The sequence below is a fragment of the Petromyzon marinus genome, chromosome 40 (assembly GCF_048934315.1).
Source record: "Petromyzon marinus isolate PM22_M1 ecotype Great Lakes invasive population chromosome 40, UKy_Petmar_22M1.pri1.0, whole genome shotgun sequence".
NCBI classification, from domain to species: Eukaryota; Metazoa; Chordata; class Hyperoartia; order Petromyzontiformes; family Petromyzontidae; genus Petromyzon; species Petromyzon marinus.
The window spans coordinates 9,439,636-9,457,946 of NC_133706.1; the positions used below are offsets into that span (position 1 = coordinate 9,439,636).

General features: G+C 44.1%; 2 protein-coding genes across 3 annotated transcripts in view; one reads left to right on the forward strand and one right to left on the reverse strand.

The window, feature by feature from the left end:
- Positions 1–220: 220 nt before the first annotated feature.
- CCPG1 (cell cycle progression 1) lies at positions 221–14,223 on the reverse strand. Its single transcript, XM_076073102.1, has 8 exons — positions 14,112–14,223; positions 12,421–12,485; positions 11,604–11,742; positions 10,866–10,945; positions 8,809–9,013; positions 7,209–7,430; positions 5,787–5,884; positions 221–2,459 (listed from the first exon to the last, which is right to left on the reverse strand). The coding sequence occupies exons 2-8, from the start codon at positions 12,481–12,483 to the stop codon at positions 1,035–1,037; spliced, it is 2,232 nt and encodes a 743-aa protein (XP_075929217.1). The 5' UTR covers positions 12,484–12,485; positions 14,112–14,223; the 3' UTR covers positions 221–1,034.
- Positions 14,224–15,840: 1,617 nt separating this feature from the next.
- LOC116950762 (E3 ubiquitin-protein ligase NEDD4-like) overlaps positions 15,841–18,311 on the forward strand; it is a 126,190-nt gene continuing 123,719 nt past the window's right edge. For both annotated transcript variants that reach the window (XM_032968802.2, XM_076073108.1), the window contains exon 1: positions 15,841–16,066. In XM_032968802.2, the coding sequence (XP_032824693.1) occupies positions 16,022–16,066 (45 nt within the window). In that variant the 5' untranslated portion in view covers positions 15,841–16,021. The remainder of the gene's footprint in view (positions 16,067–18,311) is intronic.

Consider the following 18,311-nt stretch of genomic DNA (forward strand, 5'->3'; position numbering starts at 1 on the left):
AGTTTTCGTGAACAATTTTTACGAAAATAACCCGATAGTAATCAACTCATGAATAATAAAAACACATGCATGCTTTTGATGTATGCATCGTGAGCTCAAGATCCCATTTTAATTGGACTGATGCATCAATCCATGCCAAGAAAATGTGGTTGACCCTAAGTTGAGCCCAAGTGCTGCCTACTTTAATGTCAATATATTCTACAAAGGGATATCAAGCCCATTAATTTCCACAACAATTTTTATTGTAAATAGACTTTAATATTTCCATTCACCAAGAGGTTTTAAAGGATGTGCATAGCTTGTAAGAGTAAGTGGTGGTGCATCTTCCAAACAAATGATATCACTCAGCATGTTTGGTGAACCTACATTTTTCATTTGCCACACCTCTGACCAAGACTTAACACATTCATCTATTTAAAAAAAAAGCATTGACCACTTGAGTGCGCAACAACAACAAAAAACCCAACCACCACTATTACAAGGTGCATTTCCCCTGCAGAAAATAACTTAGAGCCATTCTCCCACCGAGATGTGTATGCAAGAAACGGCCTCCGAATATCATCACGTCACACGCAAGGCAGCCACCACATCAGGTGCAAATAAAAATACTTGCGTTAGTGGCGACTTCAACATTGCATGCCAGACACCATGTGCGCAAATTTTAAGGAAATGTCAATTTTACCAAAATTTCATGTCGCCAGTTAAAGTACGTAACATTTTCTATAAAAATGTATTTATATTGGCAAAGGTTGAACCTGCAACCTGAAACCCCTATTTTCAACAGCTTCAACGATGCATTATTTTGGTTTAAGTGACTTAACTGTGTATAGTACTCCCCCCGCCCTGTCGTATTTAATTAGTAAAATGGGAAAAAAACAGACGATGCTCTATAACGCAGCTATGACAGTGAGAAAAGAGTCAAATGTAAAAACATTTCAATCTGCCTAACGTGCCTTTGATCACCAAAACCTTTTCCTCGTGAAAGTGCCACTGCTATTACAAAAAAAATCATGGCCCCGAGAGAGGAGCTTCCACTACTGGCTGGATGCAGCGTGTGGTGGACCCTTGTGACCCATGGGCGCACGCCGCTTAATATAGTCGTGGAGGTTATTCCCAAATGCCCTCATCTTCTTTCCATATCCCAGCACTTCCAAGTAGACCTGCACAGCCTCCACCAGCTCCTCGAAGCTCATCTGGTTCCGGAGTAATTTGCCATCTCTGTAAAACTGGTTCAAGAAGCTCTCCAGTTCATTCCAGTGGCGGAAGTTCCCGATCTGTTCCAAGTAGCGGCGCAGTATCTGGAGCATCTCGGGGGCACTGACGATGTCCTGCGGCTTTCCTGCTGCGTCTGCTCCTGAGGTTTTTCTGTTGTTGCTCGTCTTCTGGGCTTCACCCTTTCCCCTCTTGCTCCCGGGACTGCCGCTGTGGCGTACGACTGTTGGTCGTTGACTTGCGTCGTTTTTAGCGTCCTGAGCTGTCCTCTCGTTTTTATGTTTATTTATGTCATTGTGCTGTTTCACATTAGACGGCTCATTCATTGTCGCAGTGTATTTGTGAGATCTCGCCTTATTTTCCTGGCCTCTTTTTTGTTCAAAGAAGTTCTTGCTTTTTTCCTTCCACCTCTTGAAAGTGGACTTGAAAGAGTCACTGATTTTCTGAAATTTGTCACCGATTGCTTTTTTTGCGTGTTTTAACTTCTCCTTTTGCTTCTGGAAGAAGGCTTTGGCAGATGTCTTCATCTTCTCAAAGGTCCCCCACCTCTGCCCACTTTTATGTTTGGGTTTTTTTGGGATATGTTTTTTCGAACTTTTAGGTTCTTGTCGCTTTTCCCGGGGCACTTCTCTGTGCGGGCCTTCCTTGCCAACAGTTTCGTCTTCTTTCACGATGGGTTCTACAATAATCCCTGAGCCAGTAGATTCAGATGGTGGATTAGTTTTACTTTCAGTATCCAATTCATTGCTTTCTTGTTTAAACTTTTTGACGTCTTCAAGAGGAGTTATGATTGTGGTTTTGTATTGAGAATCCTTCAATTCGTCCAGAAAACTCTCTTCAGAGTGAAAAAGCTTGGATTGCTGTGCCGTCTCATCTTGCTTGCTTCCTCGCTCTCCAAAGCGGCGACTAAGCCGATTTGCCAGGGCCGCTAGCTCGGCCTGAATGCTGTGCTTCAGTTCCACGTCAGATTCCACAATTCCGCCATCACCTTCCCCCGTCATTACCGGAGCTTCGACCTCTGTCATCTTCAAGTTGTCCACCTTGTTGCTCAGCCGCTGCAGCTCAGTGAGAAGTTCTTTCAGGTCGACTGGTTTCTGCTCTTCTATCCAATCTGATGCAGCCACATTGTCTGATGCAGCCACAGTGTCTGATGTAGCCACATTGTCCATCTGCCTTATTTGACCTCTATTCGATAATGAAGTCCCCTCATCACCTTTTTCCTCCGCAAGTGAAGCGATGTCTTGAATCTGCACTCCAAACAGTAGATCACGTATAAACAATGAGCTCATGCAACATGGGAACGTTCTCTCCATTAGAGATTTTATAAATAGTTGCGATTTCCTTCAAAAATCGATTATCTTTTAACATTGTGAATGTAGCATCTCTAGTGGCTGTAGGGGTTACATGAACTCATTACATATCATGTATCATCAGCCATGATCTATCCACTTTTGGGTCAAGGCTTCCCCAAATTGTTGACATCCCTTGCAGTCCTGCAATGCAACAAATCATCCTGCACACAAGCCCATGTCATCGGACCATCTCTGCGGCAGCTGCGTCCTCTCGGGCATGCTCCCACCTTTGGCTGCCACTCCCATCATTAGCCTCGAACACCAGCGTTTAAGTAACATGTACAGCAAAAGCTCTGTCAACCAGGACTTTACCATCCAGAACGCTCTCTTAACCGGCATCTGTGACAGAAAGAAATACAAATCTTCATTCACGTATCCAGATAAAAATCTGACAGCCATCGGGCGTCTTACCTTGCGCTTATCATAGATCTGTTGCTTACGGAAGCTTCAGGATGCTGCCAAGTGGTGGCGCTAGCGGCAGTCTGTACATATGGTACTGTACTACTTGTATACTGTACTCCAAACGGCCCCATTGCTTCTCTACAATCAACTTAGAATGTTCTAGAACTGACTATAAAATACTTTTAATTTAAAGCTTTCGTGACTGCAGTAATTCATATTCTTAGTTTTTTCGGTAAAGTCACGTTGAAGGGAAACAACAAAATAATAAAATATATATAAAACAATAAAAAATTCTCACGACGTTTCGACCATAACTCAAACGGTCGTCTTCAGGTGTGTTGGTTTGCATAAATTTATTTTTAAACGGCGCGAGAGATTCGTTCATGAGGCTATCCACATATACAAGCACAGAGACAATTTCAACCGAGAAGATGGATTCTATCTTAGCAATCATTGGAAAGATTTGATAAACCATTTCTGGTCTTAATTGATTGTTCACGCTTACAGTGGCTTTCAGACAGCATACATTATAAAAATTTCGTCTCCCCCCTCCTCTTTTCAGAATATAGATGGACTAGTCCTAAATAAACTGCCAAATCGTTGCGCGTGGCGCTAACGTTTTTATAAATAAATAAATGCGCCGTTTAAAAATAAATGTATGCAAACCAACACACCTGAAGACGACCGTTTGAGTTATGGTCGAAACGTCGTGAGAATTTTTTATTGTTTTATATATATTTTATTATTTTGTTGTTTCCCTTCAACGTGACTTTACCGAAAAAACTAAGAATATAAAATACTTATTTCTTACTCACGGGAAGTACCCAGCGTTGCCTGGGGGAAAAATATATTTCAAAACTTTTCTTAAAAACATAACATACACATAGACAAATACTAAGCTATTGTGAAAGCCCGGCGTGCCGTTTGTCCATTTGCCTGTCAACAAAATTATAAGACGCTTGCAGAAGTCCAAAAAGTAATTGAAAGTGGGGGGTATTTCCAAAAATTGTCGACCCACCCCCCTCTCAAAAAAAATGTTTACCCCCACGTAGGCATATATACCTAAACACCCTACATACAACAGTGAGTCATATCTAGTGACTCTAGTAGTATGACTCTATAGTAGTATCTGGCTCTACAGTATCTACTGACTCTATAGTCGTATCTATTGACTATAGTCGTAACTTCTGAATCTATAGTATCTGCTGAAGCTATAGTATCCATTGACTCTATAGTAGTATCCACCAACTATAGTAATAACTACTAACTATAGTATCTGCTGACTCTGTAGTAGTATCTGTAGACTCTACAGCATTATTTACTGACTGCAACAGCATATACTGACTATAGTGGTAGCTACTGACTCTAGTATTATCTACTGACTATAGTAGTATCTACCAACTCTATAGTAGTAACTAATGACTATAGTGTCTACTGACTGTAGAAGTATTTACTGACTGTAGTAGTATCTACTAACTCTACAGTTGTATCTACTGACGTTATAGTAACATCTACTGACCGTAGTAGTATCTACTGACTGTATAGTAGTATCTACTGACTGTAGCAGTATTTACTGACCGTAGTGGTATCTACTGACTGCAGTAGTATTCACTGAATCTCTAGTAGTACTAACTTCACAGTGTAGCGGTGAGGCCTAGTCCCGTGCAGAGCCCCCGGCCTTGCCTAGATTTCCCGGCCGGCCGAGGTGGCACCTTTGCAGCCTGTGGCTGGTCTGCTATCCTCCCCCCCACCATCCTCTCGCCCACTCTACAGTCATATCTAAGGGCTATAATAGTAGTATCTACTACCCTATAGTAGTAAGTGCACACATTGGGGTGGGGGGGGGGGAGAAGAGGACATAACACTTTTAACAATTTACCTCTGCGTTGTGTCTATTTCTTTTGCATTTTTAACGCGAATTAGAATTCCCCCCTCCCCCCACCGATTGCGTGTGCGCGTTGCTAGGGCAACCACCGGTCAGCATTTCACGCATTTGCTTTGGCACGCGCTCAGCGTAGTAATATAATAGTACTAAATTGTTAATTTAACTACTTTTACGTTTACAGATGTGAAATATGAATAGCGCTGGCTCACCACGTGGCTTATCGCGTGGTATCTAGGTACTTTTTTGAAACGTAAACCCCACAGTTTGCGAGTTAAATCCGTTGCAAGTTGCGTACACAGACGGGCACAGACAGACTGACAAAACATGACTTATACAGGTCAGATACTATAGTTAAAATGTAGGCTTAAGTTTCTTTGTTGAAGAGTTTTATGTACTTGGAAATTTGGTGAACCATACGTAAACCTCTCAAATAACCAGCATATCTGATTAACTAGCACCCTTAATTCTCCATGGATGCCAAACACATGCGCACAATAAAGGTATCATGCCAGAATCCATTTGAATCAATGGACGATTGTGTCTCCATCATTACGTGCCAAATGTATGTATCTAGAACTTCTTTCGAACCTAAATAAAACGTGTAGTTCATATTCTTAGCTCTTTCAGTAAAGTCAGAGCAGAGAATATGAATTACTGCAGTCACGAAAGCTTTACATCAAAACGTGTAGTGTTTAAAATGTTTCATTAAACAGCATACTTAGGCCAGCATTTCATCACAAGTATTAATAATTTGAGGCACACGTTTCATTTTAAATTAGTTTAAACAGCCACTCGACTGCTTGTATTACACAAAGGGTGTCGTTTTCTGTTAGGAAATTCGATATTTCGAAAACTACCTTGCCAACAGACTAACCCACCATTGTGCTCTCATTAGCATTCACGACGCATCCTGAATTCTGTAATCGGATACAAACCATAGAATCTGGCAGAGCAGGTGCTGCAACGTCCAGAGGGTTGAGGTCACCTGCAGCCTCTTTCAGGTCTGGCGATGTAATTCCCCCTTGAGGGTCTCCTGGAAGCACACATTCCACTTTTCCCAGTCAGTAATTATTTAAAGTTACGTTAAATACATTGCACTGGCCTTGGCATTTCTCATTTGTCTCTACATGTTATTTATATTTTAATTACTGAATTTTTTAAATTAATTATCTTGATGCCTATGACCCCCCCTCCCATTTGCAGATCCAGTCACGTCGAATAATTAATAATAATTAACAGCTCTTTGCACATACAGTGGTGGAGGAGGGCCTCTCCATGCCATGTTGGTCATGGGGGATATTTGACCATATCACACTGGTAAGTGCATTGTTTAAGGTGGGACCCAGATCAAATATCACTTACCACTGATATTAGCCATGGCCTGGAATCAAAATCAGCTCCTCGGGTTCGTAGCACAGCGCACTAAACCACCGCACTAGTGCTCCTGCCAGCAACATTTAGATGCTTTATAAATCTCAATTGTATCGCGACGCACTTACGCTATGAAGCGCACTTGTAAGGCCATGAGAGTTAGCTACTGCATAACATACACTGCTAATTTCAGAAATTAATGTTTGGAAATGTGACACCCTCACAAATACAAACCCCTCCTTTTGTGGTTGGCTGCAAGAAATAAAGTGGGACACTCCACAACCAAAATGTCCGAACTTGCTCAGCAACATGTTTGGAGCATGAATGGATGCCCATTATAACACAAATAAACCTGTGTGACTACATAGCTGGACTGGCAGCAGATTCCACCAACACTTGAATCATGCATTTGGAATTCGCCAACAATAGCAGTGGGGGAAGAAGGTGGGTCAGGTAGTTACCGGCTGGTGTTGGGGCGTTCCCATAAAGACAGGGACGGGACAAAAATCAACAACTGTGAGTGAAGGCACCCACCCAATGGATGAGCCCAGGATCACCTATCCTGTCTTTGCTAGTCAGGGAGACAGTGCACCCTAAACCCTGAAGCCCAGCGGGCGAATAGGAGATTGACTATGCACCGATTTATCGACTAAAATTGAGCACACTATCAATGAGGCATGCAAAAAATTGAAACAATACAAATGAGATGGTTTAAATTAAACCAGACATATACGAATTGCATTGTGACCCTGAATTCAACTAATCTTGTGGTGCGGGGGATAAATCATTATGTGCCACAAAGGGCTGTGTTGGCACCCAGGGTTAGGGTTCAGGTGGTAATATGCATCCTAAAGGGCACGTCATGACCATGTATGAGAAAAAGGTGGATAGAATTGAGGTTATTGATCCGCGTCTGGGCTATCATTTTTGCCACAGCGCTGTTTCCCAGGGCAGTGCTATGCTTCATCCCAGCTACTGCCACTGACCTGCCATGAACTTCCTTAAGGCGGCCAAGGCTATGACGACGCATGCGACGCAGATGATGCAGCCGTGCAGCGAGATGGACGTCTGTGCCGCGGGGTGAGCAGACACGTGGTGCTCTCCCCTGGGGCTCTTCCTCTTGGAGGGCCGGCGATGGCGCAGCGTGGCGGGAGCCTCGGGTGAATTGCTCTCGTCACTGCTCGATGGTTGACATACCTTAGCGGTGTCTGTAAAAGGTCGTCCAACAGAGAGTGCGGTCACACGGGTTACATTCAGAAACATACGAGCAGTCGTTTCTCATTAAGCCCCGTCGAATGATTCAGACAAATCATTATTCGTTAGGCGTTTAGTGATTCACCCTCCTCCATGTGACTCGATGAATTACCACGATTTGGGGTCATAATACAGTATGATTAAATAATCAATTCCTTTATCTTTAATTTCTCCTGCCTCTGCCTTGTTTGTAACAGCCTTGTTTCAGGAGCCGAATTAAAAATTAACATAACCCCATAATGCATCAATCAAAAGTAACCGATTATTACAAGCACTATCATACTATCCTTATCTTCGGAGGTCCAAGGAGATCGGCACAGGGTGATTTGGTCATAAGCACAATTACGGTTTCATATGAACCACCTGGCTTTAGGTCGTTATAATCTGGATTAAAATCGTTATGTTCTTTTGGGCCTTTCGGTAAAGTCACGTAGATAGGTTCAAAGACATAACAAAATAACAAAAACTACGACGTTTCGATCGCAACACAGGTGGTCGTCATCAGGAAAAGGGGGATGACGACCGCCTGTGTTGCGATCGAAACGTAGTTTTTTGTTCTTTTGTTACTTTCTTTGAACCTATCTACGTGACTTTACGAAAGACCCGAAGAATATGAATTTCTGCAGTCGCAAAAGCTTTAAGTCAAGATTTAAAGTCGTTATGTTCACGTTGTGCGCCCACACAAATATATTAAATGCAATGACTACACATCATAATAATTCACACCAATGCCACCCCAGAAATTATATTAATTCTCACAAATCTATCTGTAATGAGCTTTGATTGTTACACCTTGTACGCCAAGCTTTCTCATGGTACTCCCAGTAGTCTTCCACTACACGCCACTTATAAAAATATGTTTTTATACCAGTCCTGCTACAGAGAGTAATATTTGTTGGATGGCAGTCAAACCAATACATTTTAATTCTCAGAGCTGGAATTCAGCCAAATTAAATCCAGAACCAAATGTTGTGAAATGTTATGGAATTTAAGTGGGTTGTAGACCCATCTGTGCAGACCCTCAGGTGTTATCTACTTATATAAGTGGTGGCTTTTTCAAGGACTCAGCTTTTCTCCCACATGACAAAAGCAATACAAAATGCTCATTGAAAATAGTTGGCCAAACATTTCAATAAACCCTCCTGAAAAACGTATTTAGACTCAGTGAAGCTTTCCTTTGTCAACAGCATCATTATTACCACCATCATTCTCAGTGCTATTATTGTTAATGCTGCCCGAGCACAATACACACACACTCACTTTTTTATACTATTCATGGTAAGGACTACACTCCTCATTGCTGAAAACTAACACGGGCATGCTGAGACTTGCCTGGCAAGGGAGTAATGCGCATAAACTCGTGGCTGGGGGCAGCCTCCGCACTCCTCGAGTGGACGAGCAGCTCGGGCCCAACTTCCTCGACGACATCTGGGTCCAGCGTCACGATGTCCGAGTCCTCATCTCCGCTGTTGCCACCAACGCCACTGCCGCCGCCGCCGCCACCACCACCACCAAGCTCTCCCTCCTGAGTCTCCTCCTTCTCGTTTTCCAAAGAAATATGTGTTGGTGTCTCTTGCACAAAACAAACCATCACCAAAATAACTCAGAATATAGACCAGGTGTGGGCAACTTATGGATCATGGGCTAAATTCGGCCTGTGACTTCATCTCCGATACAACCCGTGGCCACGTGAGACCTACCACTTCACCACGGTCTACAAACTATGTGTATCCATCACTGCAAGCATCTTAGGGACACTAATTGGGTACTAAAGGGTAATTTATTCAACCTTGTAACACTGTGCATTTTATTATATAAGTCACGTTATCACTGCAAGGAGCCTCTGGCAGTGACAGAAGTGATTCAAGTGTTATCGTGTGGCTAACTGCTAAAGATGTTTGACTTATTCAGCCCTCAATAAGGAAATGGTTCCTCACCCCTGATTTAGAGACGGTCATTCTTGCCTAAGCTAAACAAGGGATTTTTTTAGGGCATTTTTTTTTCGTGAAATTAGGTGTTGGCACAGTGATACTGTGCTATGAACCCACAAACCTGAGTGGTGGATATCTGAATCTGTTCTGGGCTCCCACCTCACCAACCCAACACTGACCTGTTTGGTGAAGTATGACCGACATGCTGTGGGGAGGAGGCCTTCATCATTGTTTTTCTAACACAATGTTATTTATATTCTTAGTTTTTTCGGTAAAGTCACGTTGAAGAGAAACAACAAAATAACAAAATATATATAAAACAATAAAAAATTCTCACGACGTTTCGACCATAACTCAAACGGTCATCATCAGGTGTGTCGGTTTGCATAAATTTATTTTGAAAACGGCATATTTATTTATTTATTTATATATAAAAAATAATAACGTTTGCGTCACGCGCAACGATTGGCAGTTTGCCCAGGACTAGTCCATCTATTTTTTTAAAAGAGGAGGGGGGAGACGAAATTTGTTTTTATGTATGCTGTCTGAAAGCCACTGTAAGCGTGAACAATCAATCAAGAACTGAAATGATTTATCAAATCTTTCCAATGATTGCTAAGATAGAATCCATCTTCTCGGTTGAAATTGTCTCTGTGCACCAATGGAGAAACCAAACGCCATATCTCGGACCGCATTCGTGAACATAAAGCAGACCTTAAACACGGTAGGACCAACACCTCGGCCGTAGCAGATCATTGTTCTAATTCAGTAGGCTCACATGCCATTGACTTTTCCAAGACGGAGGTTCTTTGTAAGCCATCTGGCTTCCATGAGAGATTCGTTCATGAGGCTATCCACATATACAAGCACAGAGACAATTTCAACCGAGAAGATGGATTCTATCTTAGCAATCATTGGAAAGATTTGATAAATCATTTCAGTTCTTGATTGATTGTTCACGCTTACAGTGGCTTTCAGACAGCATACATAAAAACAAATTTCGTCTCCCCCCTCCTCTTTTAAAAAAATAGATGGACTAGTCCTGGGCAAACTGCCAATCGTTGCGCGTGACGCAAACGTTATTATTTTTTATATATATAAATAAATAAATATGCCGTTTTCAAAATACATTTATGCAAACCGACACACCTGATGATGACCGTTTGAGTTATGGTCGAAACGTCGTGAGAATTTTTTATTGTTTTATATATATTTTGTTATTTTGTTGTTTCTCTTCAACGTGACTTTACCGAAAAAACTAAGAATATGAATTACTGCAGTCACGAAAGCTTTAAATCAAAAAATACAATGTTATTTATTTAGCATGAACATTGACAAATGCATTTAGCATGATGGCCTCGATTGACTCAGTTTAAACAAAGCCTAACATTTTGTTACCAATGTCAACAGCACTCCACCAAATGCCACGAGCCATTTCAGCTGAATAAACATGCTTACTTTGGCGTATGATGGTGTTAGCTGTTCTTGTTCCTCTGTGACAAAAGACTCCGCCTGACTCACTGTTGCGAGCAGAATCCCTGTTAACAAGACGTTTAAAAAGTAACACACAACGAACTGTAACTCCGTTAAAAACAAGTTTGTAAAAATCATGCATATGCATGGATGATGTAATGCTCTCCAACATGCACTTGTCTTTGGAAGTATTTCATTTGCAGTATGGAAGACAATAACTGGGCAAAAACGCATTTTCATATTGGCAAACCGTAACTGTTGCTCTTGTTTGTCTCCAAGTTTTGGGCAACCCCTTTGACCAATTTCTCTGGTTTTCAATACAGAAAATCCCTACTAGCAACACAACTTTACACTACAGATTCGTTCATATTGGATGATCTTTACAAGAGCTATCATGCCCCCACCATTATGAATTGATAGACAGAGGAAAGGAATACTTTTCGCCTTAGTTGGAAAGAATTACAAAACAAGTTAAAACATTGCACACACAAAGCGTAATATGTCAGTCTTCTTTTACAAAGTAGCCCCAAGACTGGCCTTGCAGTTTTGTTTACATTGTATCCGCTTATAGCTCTCCGATGTGTTTTGCATGTTGCAACAGGTGTTCGCAGGTGGAGCTGCGTGTCCAGACATCATGCCGTACAACACGCGGGACAACCCATAAGCACATCCATCCAAGAGCCATACAGCAGGGACACGAAAGCTTACGCAGTTGTATGTCACCTTCATTCTCTTTTGGCCTTTCAAATTCTTGCATGGGTGGTGTGGTAGCAGCCTGCAGATTCTCTGTCATTGCCACGGGCTCGCTTTCATTGGTAACAACATCGTTGTCATCTTGTGGCGTCTGAACGGCGGCAGCCTCCTACCAGCAAAAACCAAGTCAGGCACTGATGGCAACACCAAGCATGACGTGTCACGTGGCCAGTGACTTAGGGGGGAAGGGCGAGAATGCAAATCATAGGTGGTGTTCACAGTCTGGAGGTTTTACCTCTAGTCCAAGCGGGTTTCAATTGAGCATGAAGTGATTACGAATGATTTAGATATAACAGGTTCACACAGGTTTTGTTTTTAAAAGAAGCGAGTTATTTGTCTTGATAAGATTTTTTTCTACTATGCTGGAATGCTTGTGATGGTTTATTGGGCTCATTATTGGATGTTGTTGGACTGGTTGAATTATCGACTGCCTGATAACGGATTGTGTCTTGTGACACTGTCTTGTTGAAATAATGGATTCTGGCAGTCGTTTCATCAGTGTGTTTTTGAACACTTATCCGATGGCAGGCCATATCTCACATGTACAGACGGTATGAATTCACGTGGCACAGATGTGGCCCACGGGCTGCCAGTTAAATCACCCATCCTGCTCTCGGAACATTTTTTTTTAATAAACGTCTGGATACTTCTGTCCGCTGCTTCGAAGGCCTTTTGCCTCTCGGTCGCAGCTACACTAGCGCTGCAGTGACCATCGCGATGAACCCAGGTTAAAGCAATGGTAGTGAGTGGGGGGTAAGGTTGAGTCAGGGGTGAGGTGCTGACTTACTTTGGGGTCGATGACAGTCCAGCTTGAGAGCCCCTCCGGGTCACCACTCAGGACACCTGACATCTCTGCATGGCCAGACACAGACACGCCGTACACACTGGAATGGCCACCACCACCACCATTCATCATCAGCAGCAGCAATCATTATTAAGCCACTGCTGGATGAAGGCTTCCTCCTCAAGTCATCTCCATCTCCAAAGGTCCTGCACATGGGCTGATCTCATCTAAATCCGTACAAAGTACAGTGCATTAATTTAAATTCCTTCACGCCTATTTAAGCTCTTATAAATCTGATTAAAACTTAACCTAATCTAAACTCCCTTAAACACGTACAGCTCTACTAAACACCATTTAACGCATTTAAATCCATATAACATGTTTGTAAGCTGCCGTGGTGTAATATAGTTAACAACCTGCACCTGCAAGCCAGAGCAGTGGAAAAAATATATGCACGTTTCCTCAATCTTCCCACACCTTTACCACAGCAAAAAGATCGTCGACCTTCTGGTGGGGTTAAGCGTGGGTACTACTTCCACCTCTTCGGACACGTCTGGTCACCGTGGAAGAAAAGGCGATATGCCCTCTAGATTTCCATGTGGTTGAAAAGCCCCTTCCGCCAGTAGCAGCGCGTGCAGTTACTGTCTTTCACCTTTCTACCGTTAACCTAGAATACTTTAAACTTAATCAAAGCTCACCCAAGCCAGATGATTATTTGCTCGAGATCCCCGCCAATGACTACAGTGGTGCTCCGGAGTAGTATAACACTATCTTGGTGTAATGCATATTATCATAATTATGTGATTATTATTATTTTTATGCCACGTTAAGTATTGTTACGAGTGAATATCCGAGGCCACTAGTTTTTTTTATATGATTCAGGGTTTAAGCTAGGACTTTTATAGAGGAAAAAAAAAGACTAAAATTCACAGCCACTCTCGATGCACTGCTGAATTGATGGAAGGCCCCCCCCAGTCATGTCAATCATGGGGCTTGGTTGTCCATACTGCTGGTCAGTGCGGGCTGACGAAGCGATGTTAGCCGTGATCGGGAATAATGCTGAGATAATAAATAGTAAACCCACAGCTCCTTCCTTGTTCACTCCGCTCCCTGAAAGCATCCCCCCCCCCGCCCATGCTGGTTAAGTCACACGTGGGGCTTGACTGACCATACTTCACCACGCTGGTCATTTTAATGTGGACACCCAATGACGCCACGCGGCATAATAAAGGGGATATAAACACCCGGGGGGTTATATCCTTAGTTTTTTCGGTAAAGTCACGTTGAAGAGAAACAACAAAATAATAAAATATATATAAAACAATAACAAATTCTCACGACGTTTCGACCATAACTCAAACGGTCATCTTCAGGTGGTTGTTTACAATACTTTACAATACTTTAGCCCCGTTCGTCTACGCTGTATCATTCTTTAACCACAAACTTATAACCCCGGCCAACTTATAAGGAGATGTAAACACTCGGTGACGTCACGCGGCCTACCTCTGCCCCGCGACGCCTGACCGGGTTTCGCGCAAACGCTCTGTGAGCCTGGCGCTATTTGGCCTCACAGTGAGGAGGAAGCCGGCGGGGGGGGTGTGGGGAAGTGAGGGATGAAATGAAGCCGGCCCGGGGGGGGTGGGAGGTGAGTCCCCAGGTGAACCGTGGGCACGGAGGACGCGAGGCTCTCCTACCTGGGCCGCGGGAGCCGAGCTCGCGAGCCAACCGGTCGCCACCGCCTCGCGGCGCGAAACCCAAGAATCTTATTCCGTCGCTTGCCTCACGCCCACTGCGCGACGTCACGAAGAAGGCGTGGCCACGTTTTCTAATTGGTGGGGGGGCTCCGTGTTTAGTGGGCGTGGCCGCGTGGCTAGTGGGCGTGGCTATGTAACCAATAAGCGTGGTTGTGTATTCCGTGGGCGTGGTTACACTACAAAAATGGGCGTGGTTAGGAGCAAGGCCCGCCCCCCCTCTCGCCTGGATCGGGGCTTCACCTCGGGGTCTAATTTGCATTAGACGCCAGCACCAATAACCCTTACAAGCTCAACGTGTTCGTTCATAAACACTGCGGCCTTGAAAATAAAACAATATAGCAGGCGACGTTTTGGGAAACGAGCCTTCTGCAAATAGAGAGGCCGGAAAGACAAAGTCCGTGAATCTGCACTTTGCACCATGCTGACAGTAACCCATTGATGCACCATGATAAGAATGGTATTTTACAAATGTTTCCGAATGAACAGTTATACTTTTAATTGGCGTATTAATAGGAAATACTGTATATCAAGTCAACGTATTTGCATTAAAAGTAAAAAAAACAAGTCCTACTGGCGCGTGGCATTTTTGGTAATAATGTTGCAGTGAGGTCAACGTAATATTTATTAACATAATGGACTGAGTGATATGTCCTGGACGTAATTATAATTTCAGGAGGATTAAAAAGCGCTGTAAAGAAACGTTGGGGACCACATACTTCCACGTTTGAACTTTTACATTCCTGAAACCCTTACAATTAGGGTACAGGAATCGATGGCATAATTTTTGGTTTGTTTGCATGTTCACCACAAGTATGCTGTACGTGGTTAATGCAGACATGATTCCTTGCGAAGGAGTCAGCTTGGTGTTGTAACATCTTAACACAACTGTTTTATTGCCGGAAAGGGTAAACCCCTTTTGACATTATGGCAGATAACTTTAAACTATCTTCTTGGTTCTTTCGGTAAAGTCGCGTAGAAGGAAAATAATAAAATAATAAAAATAAAACATAATAAAAGAAAATTCTCACGACGTTTCGGCCACAACACAAGCAGCCGTCCTCAGGTGAAGAAACAGAACTGTCGGACAGAAACAGCGCTCCAATGAACACTGCTTGTGTTGTGGCCGAAACGTCGTGATAATTATATTTTATAATGTTTTATTTTTATGATTTTATTATTTCCCTTCTACGTGACTTTACCGAAAAAACCAAGAAGATGAATCCCTGCAGTCACGAAAGCTTTAAATCGAAATTTAACTTTAAACTAGTTTTATTTACATTCTTGGTTCTTTCGGTAAAGTCACGTAGAAGGGAAACAATAAAATAATAAAAATATAAAACACATGTACCCTATTATTTTATTGTTTCCCTTCTACGTGACTTTACCGAAAGAACCAAGAATATGAATCCTGCAGTCACAAAAGCTTGAAATCAAACTTTAGTTTTATTTAATTGTCTTGTACAGCACTTGCTAGCATTTTTTTTCTTTACATTAATTAAAGCAACGTTGCCCGAAAGTCTTCTTACGTATTTTTTTTGTGTGTGCACCAAATGCCAACGCAGTACCGCCAAAATAATTTGGGTTGCATTTCGTGGGTGCGCCGTGCGGGTGGTGCATGGTTCACGGCTCTTGATGGGCGGAGCTCTCCTCCTTGGTGGGCGTCACCGTGAGCCCATAGTGGGCGTGGCGAGGAGCATGAGCTCCATCTGCCTCACTCGGGGATCCTCGTGATTGCGCTCGCATCTGCTCCGTGTCATCTAGCGTGCCCCTCCTGCCCCCTTTTCTCCATACACGCCGCGCCGCGCCGGGCCGGGCAGGGCAGGGCCGGGCAGGCAGGGCAGGCGGGCGGCATGGCAGCCCTGCCCGATGTGGTGTACGGCCCGCAGGAGTTCGAGGTGCGTGCTGCGGAACGTTGCTTTCTGGGGGTTAGAGGTAGGGGTAAAGACGCTAGTGGTGGTCGGGATGCACCTGTGCAGGTGATAATCCGTCACCTCACCTGTCTATATTGGTGGCGACAATTGCTGTATAATTGGTCCGGCGGGGAATACACGTGGGTGAGTAATGCTGGCATTTGGAATGGGCGCTCCACGGATTCATGGATGGTCGGTGGATGCAACAATACTATCCACGTAACAGTACACTGCATCTGTGTGTGTGTCTGTGCGAGTGGGCGGGTGCGTCCATGTGTGTGTCTGCGTGTGTGCGCATGTTTGTGGGTATGCATCTCGCATCTGTCTGTCCTTTGTATGTGGTGGGGAGCGGTGGTGCAGCGGTTAGCGCACTGCACGACCAACAACAGTCACGATTATCTGAACCGGTCCTGGGCCTCCCCTAGGTCCACTCAGCCTAAAATTGAGTATTCGGTGCATACTGGGGAGACAAAGGCGGCCGGGCGTGGTGCTGGCCACCCACCTCGTGCGTCGTGCCGGACTTCATAGGTGCTCGCTAACAGCACCTGCCACTACCGTCTGGCGATACGGGGGATGTTTGTCGTTGTCTTTGTGTGTGTGTGTGTGCATCTGTGCGCATCTGTGCGGATGTGTGCATCTGTGTCTGTGGGTATGTGTGCATCTGTGTTTGTGCATTTGTGTCTGTGTTCGCGTGTGTGCATCTGCAATTTGTATGTATGTGTTTGAATGGTATACGTGTGTGTCTGTGCGGATGTCTGGGCAGTTGTTGTCTGTCTGCTTCTCTATGCTTGTGCCTGCATCTTGAACCTGTGTATGTATATGTGTGTATATTGTGTAGGTGTGCGTCTGTTCATGCCTGTATTTGTGTACGGTATATGCCTGTGTTTTGGCATGTATGCGTGTTCACATGTAGTACATCTGCACATCTGTGTGTCTTTGGCTACACGGTATATATCTGTGTCTGCGTGGTTGGGGAGCGGTCGTGTAGCGGTTAGCGCTACGCTGTGCTACGAAGCCGGCGACCCCAGTTCAATTCCCGCTCACGGCCAACACCGGTGATGGTTATATGAACCAGTCCTGGGCCTTGGGGAGACAAAGGCGGTCGGGCGTGGTGCTGGCCACCCACCCCTTCGTGTGCCGTGTTCGCTAACAGCACTTACCCCACCCGTCTGTTAAGGCTATACGGGGGAGCTTTGTCTTTGTTGTATGTGCATCTGGGCGTCTAATTGTATTTGCGCATATATATGTGAATGTTCTTGCCCAACAGTGTGTTCAGGCTTTTCGGGGGATCTTTGTATACCCGTGCGTGTACGTCTGTGTGCGGATGTCTTTGTGTGTATCTATTTACACGTCTCTTGTCTCTATGTATGACAGTGTCTCTGTATATCTGTATGCATGTCTCAGTGTGTGTGTGTATATATGCGTGTGTCTGCGAGCTCGCTAACAGCGATTGTTCCAACGGGCTTTTAAAAGGCTGTAGTGCTCAGCTCTCTGCGCTCTGAACCCGACAATCCGAGTTAGGATCCCGCTCACGGCAAACATCAGGGATTCATATCTGAACTGACGCGTCCATGTACGAGTACCTGGTGTGGTGTGTCAACATCAGCACTGGGGAAACAATGGGGGGGGGGGGGGGCGAGCGTGGTGCTGGACACAGCACCACCCTCCCCCCTCGTGTGCCGTGCCGACCATAATAGGTGCTCGCTAACAACACTTGCCCCAACATTTTATGTCAAGCTATGCGGGCGATCAAAGTCTTTGTCTATGTACATCTGTGTGCATGTATCCCAGCGTGTTACCGAATTCTTTACGTTCCGATTGCTATCGTACAGCATCAGTAAACACGGCGAGACACACCCAGAGCCATTGACTCGTTACAGCGAGGCGTCATACCACCACCACCATCATCATTTCAATGAGCCATCACAACCATCACCAACCACCACGATGAGCCGTCACATTATCATCACCACGCTTAGCGGTCACAACAACAACATCATCATCATCAAGCTGAACCATCATCATCATCATACAACTTTGCATAATCACTACGAACAAATATCAACATCGTCACACAGAGCTATCTCATCATCACTATAAAGAGCTGTCATCATCTGTGATGGTAATTTATGGCGATCATGCTGTATTGGACATGTCAGGCAATAGCCGCAATTATGATAGATTATATATATATTTTCTTATCATCATCATTGTCGCATGTGTTATAGCG

What these genes read in the sequence shown, in the direction of transcription:
- CCPG1 (XM_076073102.1), bottom strand. Translation starts at nt 12,483, where the DNA reads ATGTCAGGTGTCCTGAGTGGTGACCCGGAGGGGCTCTCAAGCTGGACT. An exon ending in GGACTGTCATCGACCCCAAA is followed by an intron (nt 11,743 to 12,420) that starts GTAAGTCAGCAC and finishes TTTTGCTGGTAG; the next exon opens with GAGGCTGCCGCCGTTCAGAC. An exon ending in CTTAAGGAAGTTCATGGCAG is followed by an intron (nt 5,885 to 7,208) that starts GTCAGTGGCAGT and finishes GTGTGCTTCCAG; the next exon opens with GAGACCCTCAAGGGGGAATT.